At 40.8% G+C, this 23490-nt stretch overlaps 1 protein-coding gene across 1 annotated transcript; it reads left to right on the top strand.

Annotated features, from left to right (window-relative positions):
- The first annotated feature begins 8132 nt into the window (after window positions 1-8132).
- TWIST1 (twist family bHLH transcription factor 1) lies at window positions 8133-13337 on the top strand. Its single transcript, XM_070729784.1, has 2 exons — window positions 8133-8912; window positions 12551-13337. Exon 1 carries the CDS (start codon window positions 8230-8232, stop codon window positions 8875-8877), a length of 648 nt encoding a protein of 215 aa, XP_070585885.1. The 5' UTR covers window positions 8133-8229; the 3' UTR covers window positions 8878-8912; window positions 12551-13337.
- Window positions 13338-23490: the final 10153 nt, after the last annotated feature.

The raw sequence follows: 23490 nt of genomic DNA, 5'->3' as shown, positions 1-23490 counted from the left end.
AGAACTGTGTCACTTCCTCACATTGGCAAACATCATAGAATCACCTGTGATCAAAAGTAAACTTTTAGTAAAGTGAGACCAGACAGAACAGTTCTAGAATGAGCCTGGAAAGAAATTCTAATGCTCCCGGTAGTATTTATTTTCAATTGCATGTACTTTGGATTTGATCTTTTGATTTGACCATCTTTTGTACTGCTACAAACATCCTTGAGTTCAAAGCAGAATCCAGTGGCTTCTCTGAAATTCACTTGGAAGGAATGACCAGTATTCAAATCATTTCAGTTTCCCAGAGAACTTTGATTTGTATTTCTCAAACAGCACTTCCCAACATCTACAACAGCTCAGGGTTGAACTGTAACAGATTGAAAAGCCATTACCAGATTGCATGTAAAAATCATTGAATATCTTTATTGAATGTACAAGAATACTTTTAAAGTGATATTTTGGGGGATTTCAGACATGGACTAACCAGTATCAAATGACTTCAAGTCCTTAAAAAGTTCAAATGTTATCAACAGATTTGAGTGTATTTGCTCCCCAATAAATATATTTGAAAGAGAAGACATCAGAGTCCCTTTGTTGGATGTATTAAAAATATGATGATTTATTGACTCATATAATATAGTCAATACGATAATCTGATTATCCTTTTGGATGGATGTTTTGGACAGTAGTATATAAGAGATTTTATGAGAAAATCTTACATTTGTTAAATTTCAGGGTTCCAAGTAACACCCCAACAGAATGAAAAGTCCGAGGTAAGCTTTAATTTATTTTAATTTATTAGAGATGTCATATTGGCACATTAGGGAAAACCTGAATCTGAAAACATTCCCCGGATTTTCCCCACCCAGGTAAAGTCAAAGTTGATTATATCTTCACCTTCATCTGATTGCTTATTAGGAATTATAATGTGCATGGGATATGGCTAAAATACTAAGAAATTGGAACTAGGATATATACTAATATATACTATGTTGGCAGAGACTTTACGATAATGTACAATAATATTTGAGACTGATTACATTATAGTACTATATGGTACCATTTAGTAAATCAATGACTATTGACAAGTGTAATATATAACACAATACCATAGTCTTTTGAGACTGAAGGCTGCCAATGAATATAAACACAGATTTTTATCTCTTTTTTTGAAATTTTAGTATTCTTTACTTTTATTTCTATTTTTAAATTTTACTTATTGTTTCATCTTTATTTTAGTGAATTTGGGTTTTTTAAATCAATGCTCTTCATTTTTAAATGAAATATATTTAAAATTTATGGGGGGGAAATAAATTTGATCTTCCAGAAGGAACAAGGGCACAACTTTCCTGAAACCAAGTATAAAGACTAAGATTTTTTTTCTCCTCCAAAATAATATTATTTCAATTTGCACAGCAAAAATCAACAATAGCCTTTTGGTTGCTCTGAAGTATTGATGTGCTAAGAGAAAGAGCAGAGATTGGAAGTGACAGTCATACTAATATTTCTGATACTATTTTATTCTCCTAACAGTCCTGCTGAATAGCTTAAGCTCAATGCATGTCACTGAGCCAGCATTTCTTTCAGCCAGTAGTTTCAAATGATTTTACACTGCCCAAAGTATATTGCTTAGTTTTGTTTGAGAAACAATTATGCAGAGATTTGGGAGGAGGAGGCGAGATTAGGAGGGAAGAAGTTTTAAACAGCCTTTTCTTGTATATATTTTTCAATTTCTGAGAGCCTGAGATAAATTGTTCATTAGTTGTTACACTAGTGAGAGAAAAGAATGTTCATTTTGTCTTCAGAAAGTTTACTGGGACACCAACAGTATCTAGGACTGTCATCATTTGTATGGTTTTAGGTGTATATGTGTCTACCTGTATTTGTGTGTCTCTTTGTATGCTCATGTATGTACACGCATGTACATGTATGCATGCATACACACACACACACATGCACACAGAAAGTATCAAGTCAGTATTGACTTCTGGAAAATGCCTGAACACGTGGTCAGGTTCCTGAGGTTGAGTGAAGATAACTGGCTCAATATTACTTTGTGTCTAAGCCACGAGTAGAACTTTTGGCCTCCACTTTCTAGCCTGGTGCCTTAACTACTCTACTAAACTGGCTGTCTCATTATACATCCTAAAGAATAATTCCCTTTGGACACATTAGAGCTTACTCCGATTAGCCATTCAAATAATTATATTGCAGATGGAATTTGCAGGTCCTTGCAAAGAAGGATGCAATGGGGATTTTAGCCCACTAGATCTTCTTGGACTTCAATTCCTATGATTTTTATCATTAGCCAAAAATATTTGAACATGACAGGTGTCCTGGATTGAAAATTGAAAGCAAAGAAGAGAAGATGACCGATGACTTCATTACATGCTTTATAAATGTCAGGATATTGTGTTCATGGTGGAAAAAATGAGTAATAGATACACAAGCTTATATGAGAAATAGACAGTCTCATACACAGGGACAGTTAATGCCTGCCAATCCCATATGACTTTAAATAAAATAATGAATTAATGGACAAGGTATAGAGATACAGTAGTACATGATACAGACAGAGGCTGCCCAAAACAATTCATTGCTTACTGGTTGGTCATATTAATAATAACAGCTGTGAAAAAGGCAAAATCCAGGAATTTCCCAAAAGGAAATAAACATGCAAATATTGTAATCTATCACAATCAATAATGATTAGGTACAATTCTAGTCACTCTATCTTAAAGTAGGTTATTAGAAAGAAAAGTGAAGAAAAAGATCAAGTAGACTGTGAGGGGAAAAAACTGAAAATGTGTAACTAAAGAAAAACTTTTTTTTTTTAAAAAAGCCAGTCTATAAATGACAATATGAAACAGATATAATTTGCCACCATGAGGCACCCTGTGCCACAAGGTGATTCCATTTGCCTTATTATAGAACAGGGTTGTTAGAAGGGCTCAAAATGAAGTAATGGGCAGCCTTGCTTTGTTGTTTAGAAGAAAATGTTGCTTTACAAAGCACCAATGGGGGAGGGGGACCACACAAAATATTATCAAAGCAAAACACCATTCAAAGTTTTATTGGGCTTAGGGTGTAATTTTGTATGTGGGTCCTTACCCTTCTGTTCAGAATTTGCTTATTCATTTATTCATTTATCAAATGAATATTTGAGGATTTGAGGATTCTTAAGGCAGGGGGAGTCCCTGCTGCCAAAAAATTCCAGATCAAGACAATTGCAAACTACTTTTTCATTCTTCTTGTTTTTAATTTGCTGTTCCAAAATGTTGTGGTGGCTTCAAACATACTTTCAGAGGACTGCTCCTTCATTACATGGCACAAACCAACTTTAGCCTTTCTTTTTTCATATCAAGTTGTGGCATCAGTTTCTTCTCAACTTTTAATCCACCATCCAACAGTATTGATCCACAATTGTACTCATGTTAAATAATCTTTTTTTTCTTAAAATATTTCAAAGTATATAGATTTTACCACTCATTGCCTTGGAGGAAAATTAGGTAATTGGAAATTAGGGATAAGAATGGATACTAAGAAAAACCAATATTATGGCCAAGGTGTTTTCTTTATATCTATGGATAAAACTCAGCCATGGGGGAAAGTCTAATGATGTATATTTATTATAATTTCTAATATTAGTAACAATATTGGATGTCTTTTCTTAGAGTACATGGGTCATTGTGTTAGATTGGCCACTGATCTTTATTTAATATGCACCTGGCTAAATTTTGAATGAACATAATGCTTGATTCTTATCTCTAGATTGATATCAGGGGTGCCTGGGTGATATACTAAAGAAATAAACAAACACAAAACAAAAAATGGCAGCCTTGATAGTGTGATCATGACAAACATAAGGCAGACAGATCTCATTGTCAGCCGCCCCGAGTCCTCGGAGAGGGGCGGCATACAAATATAAATAAATAAATAAATAAATAAATAAATAAATAAATAAATAAATAAATAAATAAATGAATGAATGAATGAATGAATGAATAAATAAATAAATTGTTGTTGCTGTCATTTTTATTCTTTGATCAATATCTACAGGCTAGCTTAGGCTAGTGTTTTTAATTCAGGTTGCAGTAGAGCAGGACAGAGTCCTTTTTTCCTACCTTCATAGGGGTTGGTTTGTTTAATTGGTTGATTTACCAATCTTCTTTTATTAAAAGCTGGGATGGGGAAATGATACCTTTGAAAAATCCTCTAAACAGTATGTAAAATATATATTTCCCTGTTGATCAGGAAAGCAAAATCCTTATGTTGCTTCTCCACCCCCACCCATTTTTAAAAAAATTATCCACTCAGTTTAATATTCATTGGCAGCACTTGAAGGGCTTGTGTTTATGCCTTTTTTCCAGCATCTTAGTTGTAGCTTTTTAAAAGCTCCATCGGATGCATTTTGTGGGGTGGTTCTGTTAGATCAAAAGTGATAATGCAATCACTTTGGCTGAAAGGGAGGGGTAAAGTTTGGGAAAGCAACAACTCTGGTGCACTTTAAACCACTTGACTAGAGACGCCAAGAAGGAAATCATATTCGTTGGCGAATTCTGAGTAACCTCCCACAGCAAAATGGGAACGATAACTTCTCAGTTCATTTTCAGGGCTGAACTGTCTCACAGCTTTCCAATGCTTGCATCGACCTAGAAGATTAGCAACGATTTTGGAATTTGGAAAGATATAATCAAAAGTTTCAGATTATCAAGTTTTATTATTCCTTTAAAGAAGACTTGGTCCTTAACTCAGTGATAGAATTAAGGACATCAAAGCTTTTGATTTCAGTTCCTGGCCTCTTCCTGGCTAAAGAGTTTGAATCAATATAAACTTCTGTTTTGCCATGTAAGCCATAATGACCTTCAAGAAATAGCAAGATTTGTGAGCTAAACAGCCCTTGCTAAAAACGATCCCCAGTTGAATCATTTCGTCATTGATTGTCTCAAGCTTAACCTACCTGGCAGGATTGTTGTGAGGTCAGTAAAGTTTAAGCAAGCAAGTTTTATAAATGTGCCTCCACTTCCGTACTATCTTTTCCAGTCCCTTCTAAGACTAGGTCGTACTCTGATCATGAAATTTTTTATCTATCTATCTATCTATCTATCTATCTATCTATCTATCTATCTATCTATCTATCTATCTGCCATCTATCTATCTACCCATCCAGCTATCCACCCATCTCCCTATTCAGAGGACTCCTGGCCGACATAACTCCTTCCTACACCGATGATCAGATTCCATAAAGTAGCTGCCCAGTTCCGACATCAGATGTGAAGCCCTTTCTCAAGTCAGAAGTCCTCCTTTTATAAGGTTTTAAGGAACATCTGAAGAGAGTTGGGGTCTTCCGACTTTTGATCTCTTGGGGGTGCTTATAATAATAATCGTTTTGGGGGAAAACAAGGTTGAACAAGTCACTGCTTGACCCACTGGAGGAAACGCAGGTTTAAAGTGGAAGAGCCGCAGAAGACGATTAAATCCTGCACTTTGCAGAATTTCCCTTTCCCGAGGCTGCGCTTTTAACTAGGGGGGAAAAGAATAAAATTTTGTCGTACTATGTCCAGCTAGGCCTAAATAGGTTTTCTTCAACCTGCTGCCCCCTAGAAGTGTTCTTTGCCTAAATTTAAAAGAAAGACAGACGAAGATAACTCCTCCTCCCTTTACTAAGTCCAACTTTTGAATTTAACTTCTAGATTAAGACTTTTCCCAGAGTCTTTTTTGGCCCGTTTAAAAACGACTTCGATTTAAAAGCAGTGGACGCTGCGTTTTGTAGCATCATTTGGAAGGTGGCCATTCTGTCCCAAACGTGGATCCAGCGGCTGCTAAAAAAAAAAAAAAGTTCTCTTAGACATGGATTTTTCTCAGTCTTGAGGCAGCACCAAGCTTGCTCTGAAAACTCAACCCTTTACTTCGAACTGATCTGATTGATTTATTTGCAAAAGCGATAGTAGCGGCCGTGGGGCAAAGGCGCGGCTAGAAACTGAGCTTTTAGTTCCTAGCATGCAGCTGACAGTCCTTGGGAAACTAACGAAATCTTTTCAATTCTCCACCATTATTTTTTAAGCAACACACTGTATTCCCCAATCTCTGCACTTTGTGGACTAAAAGATTTGGAGTTTTAAAAAGAAACAAAGAAAAAAACTGTAAGGCAACACCAGAATAGTTTTGTTTGGAATTTTATACCTTGCTAGCTACTCTATTCATGTATTGAAGGGCGCAGAAGATGTTGTGCTGGAAGTATCCGCTTCCAAAGATCTTCCAAAGATCTTCTCGCTCTCCATCTTTATTGATAGAGCAACCTTATTTATAAATCAAGGTAGAGCAAAGATACTTGAGAAAAAAGGCAGATGCCTTCACCGTTGGATGGCAAAGCTTTCACTGCCGGCAGTGAATGGAGTATCTTTTAATACACATCCCTGGTGTTATTTGGCTAACAGGAGGATCCTGGTCCAGTTTATTTTGGAGAATACCTCGCTGTCCTTCCGCTGTGAAAGGAAGCAATCCAAAAAGCATCTGAATGCTAAGACCACCTCGAGTCGGACACTTTTAGAAAAAGACGCAATTTCTCCCCGGCCAAGTTCAGAAGCAAGGACAGGTGAATTAGGGGATACCTTCGATCTCTCTAGTTTTGCTTGCCGGCTAGTAAGAAGCAATTGTCCTTTTGGGAGATGGAAGGGAAGAAGTTTTCCAATTATCGCTGCATCTGTCGAAAATTACCTGGCATCCCTGCCTCTAGAAGACAGAAATGAAGCTAGACGGCACCCTAATTATGATTTCTGACGTAACCTCTCTCTCCCTCCCCTCCAACTCCCCCCTCCTGCTCATGAAGATCCAGCGTTCAAGAACTCCGTGAAATCAACCCTTTGGGCGGGCTGCCCGAAATGGTTCTGAGGCACTTAGGGAAGCCAGCAGGCTGAAGGGGCATCGTTGGAAAGCGCACCTCTCGTCCTCTAAATGGTCAACGGGATGCTGGGATCGAGGCATTGGAATCTAATTCCTTGGGGAGATCCAGTCAGAGTTCAACACACAACTCGATCCCGCATGCATTTGAACATGCTCCCTGGAATGTAATATGGCCCCGAATTAATTCACACTCTGAACGTGAAATTATCGTCCCATTTGATATTTTTAGAATTTACTCCTAACGGAAGCGGAACCCTTCTCCTCAAACCCAGTTCACACTCTGCATGTAATTAGAGGTCATTAATGAAATGGGGGTTTCATTAAACTATTCTTGCTCGACAGCCTGGGATCTACAGATATAAATGGTATATGTTTGGAAGTAAAACATATATCACTTGATTTCAACGCGGAAAACTGCGCCTATTTAGGATCGCAGTTCAACTTTTTCTAAGACTTTGACATGTGGTGGACAGAATTGGTGAAATGGTGGTGGGGCGCCTGCCTGAAAATGGACCCCAACTCCAAGGACTGGGCACTATCTTCTTCAGAACTTGAAGGCAATCAATTCCGACAACCCTAAATCGACTCCCATCGCGAAATCAGATAGGAATGACTCGGAAGTAAATCTTGTGGCAGAAGTTGGCCCTCCTTCCAAGCAGACGGTGATAACATGGAAAGCAATGCCTCTTGAGTCGACCAGAGCTGAGATGGCTTTCAAGGAAGTGCTTAAGCGGATCGCCTCGGAAGGAAAATGCTTTGGGATCCCAAGAGAGGATAACCGGAGGAATCGAGGTGCTTACATCCCGTTTCTCCCAAGCCCTTCAAAAACTGGTGTGCTTGGGAGGGGGGAGACAGGAGTGTAACAGCCTCTGAGAGCAGCCGGAGGCTTGGGGAAGGGGCTCCCTCAGTTCTCTGACTAACGGTCTGGGAAAGGCAGCGGAGAGGAGGGAGGGGGAAGCGGAAACTTTCGCCTCAGCCTCTACCAAGTCCCTCCTTCTCCACGTCAAGCCAATGACACCGCTGCCCCAAAACTTTCCGCCAGCAGGGGCTATAAGAGCGTCCCAGGCTGCAACTTTCGTCCGACTCCCAGCCAGCTCCGAGGAGCCCTCGGGAGGGGAGCTGACAGCCCCAGAGATTCTTCTTCCTCCGCTGCCCCCTTTTTTACCCCCGGATCTGCATGGCCTCCACCCTCCGATCCAACTAAACTTTGCTGCCGACTTCATCTGGACTCTCGCAGGCCAAGGATCTAGCCGCGGGGAGCTGGCTGGCTAAGCATCGCCCGCCACCCCCACCTCGCCCCTTCCAAAGGGCTGCTCGGTGCGCCGCAGGTTGGCCCTAGAGATGATGCAGCAGCAGCAGGACGAGTCCAACTCTCCAGTCTCGCCCGTCGACGAAAGCCTGAGCAACAGCGAAGAGGAGACCGATCGCCAGCAGCAACAGCAACAGCAGCAGCCGCAGCAGCAGCTTCAAGGCGCCGGCAAGCGAGGGGGACGGAAGAGGCGCTCGAGCCGTAGGGCGGCTGCAGGAGGCGGCGGCGGAGGCCCCGGAGGCGGCGGCGGCGTGACCGGCGGGGGACTCGGCTCGGCAGAGGAGCCGTGTAGCCCGGCGCAAGGCAAAAGAGGCAAGAAGTCGGGCGGAGGAGGAGGAGGAGGAGGCAGCAGCAGCGGAGGGGGCAGCCCTCAGTCGTACGAGGAGCTCCAAACTCAGCGGGTGATGGCCAACGTCCGGGAGCGCCAGCGCACGCAGTCGCTGAACGAAGCCTTCGCGGCTCTGCGCAAGATCATCCCGACGCTGCCGTCGGACAAGCTGAGCAAGATCCAGACCCTCAAGCTGGCTGCCCGCTACATCGACTTCCTCTACCAAGTTCTGCAGAGTGACGAGCTCGACTCCAAGATGGCCAGCTGCAGCTATGTGGCCCACGAGCGTCTCAGCTACGCCTTCTCCGTTTGGCGCATGGAAGGCGCCTGGTCCATGTCTGCCTCCCACTAGCGTCCTGTGCAGCCTGGCGTGCCCGGAGTCTTTAGGTAAGAGCGCAGGATTCGGTGGAGCGGGTCTGGGCTGGGGAAATGAGGGACCCTCGCGAGCAGGCCGCCTAAGGACCTCCAAGGGATCCGCTGCGTTCCCCGGAGATATCCTGCCTGGAAATCTCCGGAATTCATAGACTTTGGGAAACAATAGACTAGCCCTACGAGGAATCTCGTCAGGCCAAGCTTTCAAGGACTTTTCTCCCCTCACCAGGGTCCTCGAACTTGGAGCCCCTTGATTTTCAGAACAGCAGAAATGGGGTGGTGGTGTCTTTTTTTCAGAAAGATAGAGAGGCTTCCAGGAATCCTCTACAACTTCAGAGAGGGTTGAAAGTTATCTCAGCCCTCTTCTGGAAGTCCCTCTGGATGCCAGTACAGCCTTCCCATTCTCCTGAGCTTGTGCCACCACAAGGTGGGGGTAGCTGAGTGAGGAGTAAAAGGATTTGAACATCTTATCAGCCCACTTTAGCCACCCTGTTTTCTTTGGCACGAAAATTAAGGACCAGGGTAGATAATCCTGGAGCAAGGCTTTACTTTTGATTCCAGGGGTGTTTTCAGATGGACTTTCCCAGCTCAAGCACTCTTTTGCTCTTATTCCACACGTGTGTTTGATCCAACCTTATCTCATTTTCTTCCATCCATGTTCCAAAACTTTCTTGATTTTTAACAGGATACCTCTGGCCACCCCTTGGCCTTAGTAGAAGATCTTATGGAAATTTATGCAAAGGAAATAAGCTTTATTTAAAATCCAGCTGTTATGCTCCCCCTTCTTCTCCCTGTTCTGCATCCTTTGCCTTCCGAGGTGTTTTCATTTTTATCTATTTTATTTCCACTTATTAAATTTCAAGATTTTCCCCTTGGGAGGAGCATATACTTGAGGAAAAATAAGCTTTTCTTGAATCTTTTATTTCTCCAAAATATTTACATATCATATCTTCTTGGGCACCTTCTTACTTTATGCAGACTGAAGTCCACCAATATCTGTAAATGGGGAGCAGGGAAGAATCTTTTCCCAAGATTCTCCTGGGAGCAATGTGACATTAGGAATGTTTATAGCCCTGCTAGCACCTCTTGGATTTTCCACACACGTTCCCAATTTCTGGAAGGGATGTTGGGGGTAAGAAGATGAGTGCTTAAATTGCACGTTTCTTCTTCTTCTTCTTCTTCTTCCTCCTCCTCCTCTTCTTCTTCTTCTCCTCCTCCCCTTCCTCCTCCTCCTCCTCTCTTTCCCTCTCATGAAAAAAATCAGAATGATCACACAACGGGTTCAATTTTCCAAAATTTGGTTGGAGGTTGCAGATTCCAGCTAAAAGTCTTGTTTGTGAGACTTTCTTGGCCAACTATCTCCAGTAAAGCCAGTTATATTACCAAAGGTCTACTAGCTATTTTGAGAATGGCAATATGAAGAGTGCTTGAGTATACATTTCATTTCGTGTCACAAAACATAAAACAAAATATAAAATATACTACCCCTGGTTTGCCCCAGATTATATAGGCCCATAATTTTGGTAGAAATGCAGTCAAGATCCTATGCAGACCAATGATATAAGTAGTCCTATGTTAAAGTACTGTATCTCCATTTGTAATATGTAATATTAATCTTGCCCTAGAAATATGCATTAATGGCACTAATAGCCATGAAGCCTAATGTGTTTTAAGCTTTAGCTCTTCTAACATTTTTTTTGCATACTTTCCTGCTAGAAAATGCATCAAGATAAAGTGTACATGGGACCATATGGTTAAATCTGCTAATTCAGAATCAAAGCATTTTAAAAATCTTAATGGCAACTGGAGCCTCATTTTTGGAGCCAAGTTCTTTTTTTATCTATGGGGGAGCTTTATTCATTTGCATAAAAATGGTAGGATACCTGAAAAAAGCTACAAATCTTCTTTTTAAAAAACCGAATTGTTCCATTTTGGCCATACTATTTTCCTTCTGGAAGAACTGGAGATTAAGTCCTATTACATATTCCTGATTAAGTCCTATTACATATTCCTGATTAAGTCCTATTACATATTCCTGAATGCATCTAGAATTACCTGGTAACCGTACATTTATTCTGAGACAAGTCACACTGTTTTGTTGGAAGTGACTTGTGGGTACCATTGTGAGTAGAGTATATGACCTTTATCCTACTGACCACAACAGGTCTTACACACCAGGTAAGATGGTGCCTGTATTGCAGTTTAGCACTGCCAACTTGGGGGAAGAGGGAAGGAAATTTGTTAAACCAGGTCATGGTATAAAAAAAATGAGCCCATGGAAATACTACCTCAAAAGTTAAAGGTCCTCTAGAAAGTTGAATTGGAGAGAGAGAGAAGAAAAAGGGCTTCGAGCCTGAACCTGAGCCTGTTTACGCAGAAGTCTTCCTGAGTTCATTTATTCACAAATAGGGTTTATCTGCAGCCTTACGCCCATTAAAAAAATCAGTTCTGGCATTCTCATGAACTGGAGTTGATGGGAGGATCAAATGCAAAAATTCTTATAATTATCCAGAATTCCTTGTTTTATAAACTCAATTCTGAAGCAATTTGAATTTATGACTGAGTAAATCTGATCAGGTTCAGGGTATTGCACCAGCCTTTCCCCAGTTACTTCCTTTGCCAGATCAATCCGTGTCCCATTTGGCTGGAATGAGGGTTGTTGAAGTCCAAGGTATCCAAAAAGCACCAGATTGGGAGAAAATGGCATAGTCGATCCCTGTCTTGGTCCCCCCTGCTCACCCACCCCCTCCTTTCCCTGGCCGCAGCCTGGGAGGGCCGAACTGGAGGTGCTCTGGGGGATCGGAGCGAACTAGGCTGGGATCGAAAGTCAAAGAGGCTAAACTTCTTAGGTAAGGGATGGAGGGCATGGGGGGGGGCACTTCTGAAGAACTTACATCGTGGGAAAAGCTGGTTAAATGCCTAACTGTTCTCGCTCAAATTGTTCAAAGAGCGGGACTCAAAGCTCGAGATCTAGCCCGCTGGAAAGCGAAGACCAACGACCCTATTCCAAAGCTTCGGTGGTTGCATGTGATGGACGTGTAGAATTGTACAATATCCGTACAATTCTGCGCGCGTTCTTCTTCGGTTTTCTTGGACCCGATGCTTGATCCAGGATGCCAGCTCACACCAACTCGGATTATTTTCACTCTTTCTAACCCCATCCAGTTCCCACAATACACTAGGTGGCTGGTTTCCCACGAGGCGACTGGAGAACTCAGGAATTCCAGCTCCCTTGGAAGCAAGTTTCCCCCAAAAGGAGCATTTATTTAAGGGAGAATTTAGTTAAACTCCAAGGAGGATAATGTATCCCCCATTTACTAGATTCGCCCGAGATAGATCTCCGTGACGCTTCCTTCGGCGCGTTTCCTGATTTCATGCCTTGCCAATATTCCACCCCCACCCCACCAATCCGCCTTCCTTTGTGCTTTAATTCCCCACACACGCGCACTCACACACACGCACTCACACCCTCACGCAGCCTTGCAAACCGCGGCTTGAAGCGAGCAGAGTTAGAGTTATGGAGGGTCGCGAAAAGAAGCTCTTTCTTCTCGCTTCGCCCTCTCTTTCTAAGAGGGTTAATGTTTTTCTTTTTTCTAGTAACAGTTTTCTCCCTTCTCCCCTTCCCTTCTTGTCTCTCTCTTTTTTCCTCCCAGATAACATTGTTCTCAAGGGGAAGGAGAGAAAATGGACAAAGTAGAGACTCTGCACTTGGATTCGCCCTCACTCCACCTCCCGGGGTTATTTTCCCCCTTCTCAGACTATAGCACGCCAAGGATTTTCTTGGAAATGTAGACCCGTTCTTGGTCCAGGTTGCAAAGAGCAGGGCGTGGGGAGAGCAATTGAGGCAAGAGACCTAGAGCCCCTCAGACGGTGAGGTGGCTGATCCAGAGTGAAGGCTGGATGATCTACCAACTATCTCTGCATTCTGATCGAAATCTGAACCAGCTCCCCCCACTTACCATTTTGACGAAGAATGTTGGAATTTTTTCCCCTACTTCCTTTCCCTCTTTTTTTGCATGCATGCATTCCCTAGAGAGCTTATGAGCCACTCATGAAAGGAAATATGTTACTGGAGTCCCCCACCCTTCTTTTTGAACAGATCTAATGACAGCGAGCCCCCCCTTTTTTTAAGGAGGAAGAAAGGGAAATTCTCCCACCCACCGCCCAAAAAACCATTTCATCAGCAAAACCTTACTGGCTCAAACTCTCACGAGCAAAATATTTCAGGTTCCTTATTAGTTTTGCTTTCTTTTGGAATTGTTCCTGGAGACAAAAAATTAAAAAGGGAGGTGCGGGGGACAAAAATGAATCATTATATTTATTTATTGATGACCCATGTTAAAATGCAAATAGATCCGGTGTCTAAATGCATTCCTATTTTGATGATTGTTTTGTAAATATCATTGTATATTTTTCTGCAATAAATAAATTGAACTGTTAGTTAACAGTTTGATCTGTACTGAGAAAAATAGACTTGAAACTAGCCGTAAATAATACTGGCGCAGATAGTACCCAGAAGCCGTAGCGGGGTGAGGGTAATAGAGAGAGGGAAATATAAACAAATGGGGGGAAAGCGCAAATAAACCAGCTACTGACAGACACAGGAGTGTTAATTATTGAGACAGCTTTATGATTCTGTTTGTGGGTTTACTGAGCTTCAGATATTAACCCTCTTTCAGTCAAAACAACCAAGTACTTGACAGGTTCAAAAAGCAGTGAAATGTGCGGCGAGGAGGGGGGGAGGGAGTTCTCTTCCCTCCACTATTAATGAAAAAACATTGCCCCCTCTGTATCTAGTATCTTCATTAATGTAGAGGCTTTTGCTATCTTGGAAATCTGTGTTAAGTTTTGTTGCAGTACTAAATAAATGGAACCTCCGCATTACACCTCAAGAGCATACTTTTTTGTTTTGTTTTGGGAGACAATGACAAGGGATTGTTTAGATTTACTCTAAAAAACCCCAATTGATTTTTTACTAATATTTAATTAGCATAGACAAAGAGGCTTGGTAACTGGAAAACTAATAACTGGGGATATAGATACCTTGGGAAAAATTGATTCTTTGTATTACGTCTGAAAAACTTCAGGTGAGAGGTTGGTTCAGACTAAATAGATCCGGTAAGCTCAAAATAACACGAAACAAATCCAATTCATTTCCACCAAATTGCCAAGGAATATTCCCGGTTTTGATTTCAAAGCAACACAGATAGATAGATAGATAGATAGATAGATAGATAGATAGATAGATAGATAGATAGATAGATAGATAGATATGAGAGAGAGAGAGAGAGAGAGAGAGAGAGAGAGAGAGAGAGAGACTGCTCAAAAAAATAAAGGCAACACTCAAATAACACAAATATTCTCATTGAATATTTCATTTCTACAACTGTTCCATTTGCACAACAGCATGTGAAATTGACTGTAAATCAGTGTTGCTTCCTAACTGGACAGTTTGTTTTCACAGAAGTTTGATTTACTTGAAGTTATATTCCGTTTTTTCAGTGTTCCCTTTATTTTTTTAGCTCTCTCCCTCCCTCCCTCCCTCCCTCCCTCCCTCTCTCTCTCTCTCTCTCTGGTTGTGTATCTCCCTGTTGCTGCTTTCCTGATATAGGAAAGGGCTGTCTTTTGTTTTTGTTTTGTTTTTTTAAATGGAAGAAGGACGCATGTTCATGCAACACTTTCACTAGCAAATGCCAGATTCGGTTCCCTTGTATCTTTTTACAGATTTCTAAGTAACCCCTCAACCCACTATCTAAAGATGCAAAGACGCGTTCCCTTTTTGGGGGGCTGAAGTCAAGGGAAGAATCCCAGTGGACCATTTATAAAGTAAGGCCCAGTGGCAATCAGAGCCCGGGACTCTATGCTGTTAGTCCAAATCGCAGGTTGCAGTCCCTCTGCACCCTTTCTTGAGGTGAGGATTGCTTTGTGTAAGACCCTGCTACCGCCCATCAGCTTGCCTTTTTCCTCACGTGAGCTGAAGATCTAGCTAAAACATCAGCGTTGATCTATCTCAGATTTCGGCGCTAACAGCTCCAGGAGGAAAGCATCAAAAGTAGACTTTGACGACTTCCTTCCATGTCGATTCATGAAGGAATTCTGTTCAAGTCGCATCAGATTTTAATGGCTACCCAGCTTGTAACTGCTATTTGCTCCTATGTAATTTCCAGAGAAGCCTAAGAGAAATGTTAAAGTGGCGGGTTTCCTCCAAACCAAGTGGTGTTTACTTAGCCTAGATTATGCTGGCATTCTTATCTCGCTTGTCTTTCCTTATCTACCTATTAACAACTCTGAGCTAGTTTAAGCTTCTTATCTGCCTCTCGAGAGAAGGGATATTGACTCTCTACACTTTGAATATGTGTATGTGTGAATAGTTCTGCACACAAAAACACACGTTGAAGTGGCAGAACCTAGATATATTAAAGCTGATTACCCAGGACTTTGGAAACTTTTCGCTGGCTTAGAAAGAAGAAATATATTTGGGTAGAGGGCATCGTCAAGAAAAAAAACGAAGACCGTGCTTTGGTTTCCTAAGAGCCAATGGTTTAAGAACGGAGACATTTAAGGGAAATCTTCAAATATGAACCTAGAGACTCAAACAAGATCCTTTTCTGGGCAATGTGGAAAGGTAGGACAGCACATTATACTGTATCTGCATGTTCTATGCTCTTTCTTGGGTTGCTCCTGTTATTACAATGTCATAAAAAATAACAATATTAATCTTAAGTTATTGTGGCTATCAGCTTTGATTACATTTGATGTAGAGTTGGGAGAAATGCCATCACAGTTTCTATCAAGGTTGATTTCTAGGGTGAAAAGTCACTTCATACATCTCGATTCTCTTATTTTTAATTCATTTTAAGTACAGACAGATCAGTTTTAATCTAATTAATTGTAACAGTTTGCGAAGGGTATTCATATTTAACTAAAATGATTTGCTTCAGAACAAGAAAGCAAAGAGTTGATCCACCTTGTGTATCTCTTTTTTGAATCAACTTAGGTTGAATCAGCCAGCACACTCCTAAAGAAACAACCTGATTTAGCGTTGCAGTTCCCTTTGATTTTCGGCAGATTTTGTTCCCAACTAAATAAGTTTAGAATAAAACATTCCCAGGGTTGCCCTATATCATATATATTCTTTCCTTCCCACCTACTTCTCTTCCTCTTTACTTCCTATCTTTTATATATCACTTAATGTCTATTCCCTTTTATATGTATTGTATATTGGACAAAGAATAAATAAATAAATAAAAATAATAAAATAGTGTACATATGCATACGCATAGCATCTATAATGTGGATACTAAATAGGATGTTTGCCTTGAAGTCTGTGCTAAACAAAATGTACATATGCATACGCATAGCATCTATAATGTGGATACTAAATAGGATGTTTGCCTTGAAGTCTGTGCTAAACAAACCGCGGCTTAACTGGAAGAAACAGCCGCTGATTTCAAAAAGCAGCTTGGTTTGATTTGTAGCTGAAATGAAAGTGAAACAACTGATAGGGTAAGCGCCTGCAATGAGTAGCAGGGTTTGTTTGGGATCCAAGCAGCACCTGGTCGAGCTTGTTTGAATTGGGAAACTAAGAAGGGTTGGGTTGGGTTACCATTTGAAGGGGACACTTCCAAGGAATTCCAGCGGGGGGAAAGCATCCCAGAAAAAGGCAAAAGGAAACCACTTCCTATTCTTGGCAGAAGACTAGACAGTTTGTCCGTGCCTTAGGTCACGAGGCTACATATCGAGGATGGAGTTACTGCCTCTAAGCAGGACTGGATGCCTGTGATGAGGTCCATAGTCCATCATCAGCTCCAGTTCTTTGGAAGGTTGGGAATACAACCCTCAGAGGTTTTCTCACAATCTATGGCTGATTCCCTGTATCACTGAATTCAGGAAACCTGCATGGAACTAGATCGGTACCTTTCTCCTCTCCCCCCTTCCCCCACCCCAAACTGACATTGAGAACAGCAATTAAATCCTGCTCGGATAACCGGCGGCAAATAATTTGAAGCCACACGCTCTCCTCCTCCTTCTCCCTTGCCCTCAAGAACGTTAGAAATACAGATCAAAGGAAGATGGCCGGGCGAACCTGAAGGAGAGACCACCTTTCTCCATCTGGCGCTCCCACGTGCATGGGCTTACAACTCCATCATCACCAGAGGCCCAGTTGCGCCGGGCGGGGATGGCCGTTGTAGTCCAAGACGCCTGAACAGTTCCGACGTGGAAGACAACAGCCACGCAAGCACTGAAACTTCCCCCGAAGGCGGGGAAAGACTCGAAGTCGCCTTCCTGGATTCAGGGTCTTGCTTGGAAACCTGGCTGACAACGGCTCCGGCCGTCTTTCCAAAGAGACAGTATTGCTGGCTCTCGGGTTTTTCCTCCTTTTGGACCCGGATCTCAGCGAGTACTGACACGAGAAGCAAGAGGGGGAGTCTGTGCCCCGCCAGAACTCTGCGGGGCGACCCAAAGTCACTCTGGGAAGTTGCATTCTTCTGCCCACCTTTTAAGGTCTCCGGGGAGGTTTCTGCGTGTCAACCAACTTTAAAGCGGCGCGAGGCCTCCCTGCTCCGGGTGGGTGGGTTCCTGGCCCAATCCGGGAGGTGGAGGGGTGCACAGCCGCCGGAGAAACCCGGGTTGGAACTTGGCGAGTCCGCGGAGCTTTCTTGCACATTCCACGGTTTGGCAAAGGCCGACCTAGTTATTTTCCCGAGTCCAGTATCAAATTCTTCTCAGGCATACAGTTTCATTTGAAGTCTTGCCCGGGCATCCTTCAAAGTGAACGTTTGTCCCTGCTCTAATGATGTCAGGCGGTTTCCCCATGAAACTTTTTAATGTCTTTTTTTAAAAAGGAGGGGAGGGGGAACCAAATTGAAGCGTGTAGGAAATCGAACTAGGATTCTGTGCCCTTGAGAGAAACGGATGAAGGGAAGGACCAGTCAAGGATGGAGAAATTGCAGGCATTTGGTCTGAACCGTAGCGAGAGAGGGTTGCCGGGCTATGTTCACTGCGGAGTAACTTCCCCGATATTTTTGAAGTGGCCTCTCAGGGAAGAGCCCTGCCAACTGCAGCTCGAAACACGCTGTAATTCCAAACTTTAAACGCCCGAAAGTCGCTCCCTTCATTTCGTGGGAAGTTATCTGGATCTCAAGCGGTTGGACCCCAGGCCCGATCGGCAACACGTTCAAGAAATCAAAGTGCTCTTCTGAGCAAAAGGAAGGTAGTTGGATCCACGGAATCAAAATGGCTGGAATTTCTCGTGGTCGGAAACGTCTTCATTGGCGGCACAGTCATTATAAAACTGCTAAATTTAAGAATTGGCAGTTAATTTATGCCGCAATTTGTGCAGATCGGTATATTGGTGATGTACCAGGAAAACATTCCTCCTTAATAGGATAAACCGTTATTAGCAGTAAATCCATTTGAATTTAGTGGATTTGTTTCCGAGGAGACCTGCTTTCGAATCACCTGCCTCTTAGTCATTGATTTCAGAATCAACTCAGGAAACATTTTCTTCCAGGAAAACCACTTAAACCAAAAACAAAGAAAACCAGGCGAAATGAGGGCATTCATTTCAAAGCAATGTAGTCTTTATTAAAGAGGGAGTATAATTGAAAAGCTCCATCCCTTAAAACAGTGTTTTTCAACCAGTGTGCCGCGAGACATGGTCAGGTGTGCCGCGAAGCAAAGCTCAGAGGGGAGAAGGAGGGAGAGAGAAAGACATAGAGGGAGGGAAGGAGGGAGAGAGAAAGAAAGCAAAAAAGAGAGGGAAGAAGGAAGAGAGAAAGAAAGAGGGACGGAGAGAGAAATAGAGCGAAAGGGAGGAAGAGAGAGATTTTTTTGTCCAAACTTTTTTTAGCTCCCCCCCCCCCTTAATGTTCCCCAGGTTTTTGTAAATGTGAATAATGTGCCGCGGCTCAAAAAAGGTTGGGAAACACTGCCTTAAAAGAACCATCTTTCCAAGTAAATACTATTAAAGTGTAAGGTTTAATTTCAGGTGGGTTGTAACTGCCTAGGAAAAGAATACAGAGCCAAATTGCCTTATTTTGAGATGAACCACTGAAGATTATATTTTGAGATAATTAAGATCTACATAAGGCTGAAGATGTACATTGTAATACTATTGTCTGCTTCACTAGAAGTAGCATGTCCCTCCCTCCCCCACCCTCTTCAGGAACTGCTTAGAACTTCTGAATGACCTTCAAGTCTAAAGGAGATTTAACATCTGGACAGTGGTATCTCTTCTTTGTAAGCCAAGCAAGTGTTTTTTCTGTCTCCTCCTAGCCTTGCTCACCTTTGTTATTGTTTAATAAATGTTATTAAAACCCACACAGCCAACTCTATTTGGATGCTATTAATATCCTAGCTGACCTATTAAGATAATTTCTGGTGAGGACCTGAGAAGTTACTAAGGGTGAAAGGTGTGTGTTGAGCAATAGTTTTACTCCTTGCTTTCTTCTGCGGATAAATCTTCACTTCTTATGCCTCTGTTGAAAAGCAACTAGAAGTCAATTTACTGCCTATCATTTTTCAACCTTTTAAAATTATCCCTGCATTTTTATGTGCTTTCATGGACAAATTTTCAGTTTCATCAGCTTGCTTAGATCCTACTCTTTTTAGCCTTGGAGATCAAGAGAGGGTGCTGGGCAGGAACTATGTAATACTTAGATTTGATTGAACCCTCACTTGTCTATTTAATCAAGATTGCATCCTAGCTCAAGGTTGTTCTTTATCTAGTATACTGTGCTCATTAGTTTTCATGTCAGTAGCAGATCTATGTGGAGGAATCTAAAATACAGGTACTGGGAAAATGCACTGAATTACATTTTAATCCTATCATTGTGGATATATTCTGATCCTGTACAACCAAATCCTTCCAAGTATTGCCTCTTGAAAGAGCCAATGGCTGATATACTGAAACAAAGATTACCATAATTTGCTGATCAATAAACTGCCTAGCCCCATTTTTAGTACATTGTGCAAATGTAATTGTTAAGTTCAATGGTGTATCTAGGATGGTGTAACTCATGCAATCCTATGCATAATTGTCTAAGTTAGGGTGTATAGGATTGCATCTTATTCCATTTTCTGTACCCTTCCCTGAGAAAGAAAAAAGTTAAGGCTAGTTGAATAGATTCATTCACTCAACAACAACAGGACCAATTATTTCCGCACAGAAACCTTTACCTGCTATTTAATACACTGAAATTTATTTTACCCTCTTTGCTCCCAGGACTTTCTTCGGTGGACTTAAATGGTATTGGCAAATCAAAGCACGTGTCCTTTGAAGAAGGTGTGTAATTGGCGTTTAAGGCATGTATGGAATTCCCAGATGTCTATAAAATAAGAGTGCATTTGGCAGGTCACTTCAGGGTGGAGCAGGTTAAAATCACTAGCAACCCTGCCTCAACAGAATGCCCTGTTTCCACTTTAGGAAATCAAACTGTGTTAGATTCTGGAAAGGGCTACTATCCAGAGGGAATAATCAATTCATTTAAAAAGATGACTAAAAGGCTATTGTTTTTTAAGTAGAAGTCATCACTTCAAAAAATGTTTCCAATTAATTATTGCGATCTGAGGATTAATAGAATAACTTAATTATAATCATATTTAGAAATGCTTCTTAATACAGATGCTTTTGAGGAAAAATGTAAGGTGGCATTTGAAACCAGTTTATTTATTGAAAATAAATTATTTGAAGTTAATAGGATTAGCTTCTCATTTTATGTACTTAATATTACTGGTTTTTAAAAATTATTTAATTGAAAAGAATGCCAATCTTTACTATCTCAGATGGTTAATGGTTTCAAGGCAATGCTATGTGCTTATTATGCTGAAGTAAGCACCATTGAGTTCAATGGAATTCATGTCCACCTAAGTGGATACCAATCCTGATCATGTTTGATATAAACTTTGTGAATTGATCTACTTCTCATGAAAATGTATATCTTATGTTTTCCTAATGTTTTATAGCTCAAAAGCATTCTCTACTAATTAATCTTGTTTTTCATCACCATCCTAATATTGAGTTTCAAAAACTGAAGGAAATTATTCCAGTTGCATAAATAATACAATTTTGTATTTATTTACTAGAAGCAAGTTACTTTTCTCTAGCAGTCAAAATGATCTCTTAAATATTACACTCTATTGGAGTGAATAGCATTTCATTGATGACAGATAACTTGGTTCAAGGAGTGCAGATTCTTACTGGGATTAGTCTAAATTCCTTTGATAATAACCCTGTAATATTTAAATTTCTTTTTCGATAATTTTTAAAAAGCAAGGGAAGAGATATTTCTTTGACTTAATGATTTTTTTAAAAAAGTAGAGAAAGGAAAATGCCTTTTAATTTTTTCTCTCAGCATTCAACTTGGAAGAATCAATAATTTCTAGCAACCTTAGAAAGAAAAGTCTTTCACAGACATTGAATTGAACCCTTTTTCAGATGAATTAACCACAGATGCATCAAAAATCTTCTTGAAGGGTTTTCACATTGCCCATCCTAAAAAAGAAATATTTATTGTGTTATGTTGTATGGTTCCAACCATTATATAAACCAGGAATTATCAAGACTTAGTGACTGTGGTTTATTGAACAAGGAAACCATGCTTTAATGATGCCACAAAAATATAGTCAAGTTCAAATGTTTTGTTCTTACAATACAGTTTCAAAGTATGTGCCATGTCAGCAAAGAGGGTGTGATTTCTTAAAACCTGGCAGATGTAGAGTTAACCTTCTCTTACAGTTTCAAAAAATACTGTGGCTTATTCACAAATAAGCTTGAGCTGTCTTAATCTCAGCTGAAAATTCATAAAAAAAAATTTATGATGTCATAATAAATCTGATAAGTCTTTAGCATTGCTTAACAATAACAATATAGTTGTGGGGAGGGGAGGTCAGAGAACAAAAAACTCCAGAAGTTAAAAGCAAATGTGGTTTGATTTTTCCAGATCAAAGACTTGCTTTTTATTTCATGGTGGATTTTGAGAATGGGTTGAGTATATATTGGTTCTGCTACTTTTTTAAAAAATCCTGAAATTATGGTTGTAATTCTCAAACTTGATTTCTATTGATTTCATGGAACCTTATCATCAACTTCATTCCAGAATGTTTCTTCCTGTTCCAATGTAGCTTACATTTATGGGATTTCCTCGTGATCTCACATCCCTGAACCTTATCCTACATAGTTTCCAAGTTGGCTTGAAAAAAGCTGGCTAGATGATGCCACACATTGCGAGTTATTCCTTAGCAGACATGGACTGTGTTGTTTGTTGTAATCCATGTGAGTTAATGGCAGGAAATAGATATCCAAGTGTTTTGTCTATAAGCCTCCCCAATTTGTTCAAGGTATGTTTTATAAGTAAGTGAATCAGGGGAGATTTGCCATGGAAAAGAATTGAAACTATGAGAGAACCCAACTTTTAAGCATACAGTATGTTGGTGCAGCTAGAAGACTACCAGCTGTCCCTCCACTTCACCTCTCCAATCGTTGCCAACAAAATAGGGCATTTTTCAAGAAAAGTAACCTATATATTAGGATGTGATGGTGAGTCACATTATATGCTGAGCTACCCTTACACTTTAGCTTGGCATATTTTGCTAACTCATAAAATTAGATAAATTGAATAAACCAAGTTTAAATTAACTATGAATAAGTGTGCCATATAAACACAGGTAGATCCACAGTTATTAACACCCTCTGTAGTTAATGTGTTCTCTTTTTAAGAATTCCATAATACTAAATAAAATAAAATAAAAATCTTAATGGAAGAAGGTTGCAAAACCTCCACTAATGGTACTTTGTAATTTATCCTTCCATTTCTTTCCCTTCCATCAATGTTGCCTTGGCTTTGGAGGTCTTAGCCCTGAAGAAAGACCTGTGAATGCTGCATCTAAATCTTGGAGCCTGGGTTATTTCACACCAAGTATAGACTGCTTTGTGATAATATGAATAAATGCCTCTGCTCACTTCACTCTGGGATTAGACTTAGGAAGCATTAAAGGCAGAAAGTTTTTAATTGGCTTTCAAAGGTTTGAGTACTGTACAACGGACGAGCATCAGAGATTTGTAACAGAAAAACTCAAATGGAAAATGGCAACAAGATATGGCTAAAGTATCAAGAGAATTTCTTAGGGGAAATTGAAGTGAACTCAAAACATATATGGAAGACCTTAGGTGAAAATAACCCCCCAGAAGAAGGAGGCAGGCCTCTTCATGATTAGGCCAGGCTCCCGATAGTAGAATTTAAACTGACTAGCTTTGGGGTAATATGTTATCTTATTTTATTGGTGATCAGAGAAATATAGGCATTTTTATCATTATCAGAATGCTGAGATGAGGAAAAACAGGACTTTGTATCTAAAGTTAAAGATACAGCCTATGCTTAAAATGCAACAGCATAAATATGCTGTTCTCTTCTTTAACTAAAGTAGTCTTCTCTTCTATTTTGCCAGCTGCTTAACAGAAATTGATGTCCAAATAGAAATGGAGCCAGGGGGATTTGTATAAAGGAACTTGGAGGGAGCAAAATCTTAGAACTCAATCAAGAGCCGGGGTGGTACAGCAGGTAGAGTGCTGTACTGCAGGCCACTGAAGCTG

This window comes from Erythrolamprus reginae, chromosome Z, assembly GCF_031021105.1.
Source record: "Erythrolamprus reginae isolate rEryReg1 chromosome Z, rEryReg1.hap1, whole genome shotgun sequence".
NCBI lineage: Eukaryota > Metazoa > Chordata > Lepidosauria > Squamata > Dipsadidae > Erythrolamprus > Erythrolamprus reginae.
Note: the sequence above shows the minus strand (reverse complement) of the source record. Positions and strands in the feature narration are given on the sequence as shown.

What these genes read in the sequence shown, in the direction of transcription:
- TWIST1 (XM_070729784.1), top strand. Translation starts at nt 8,230, where the DNA reads ATGATGCAGCAGCAGCAGGACGAGTCCAACTCTCCAGTCTCGCCCGTC.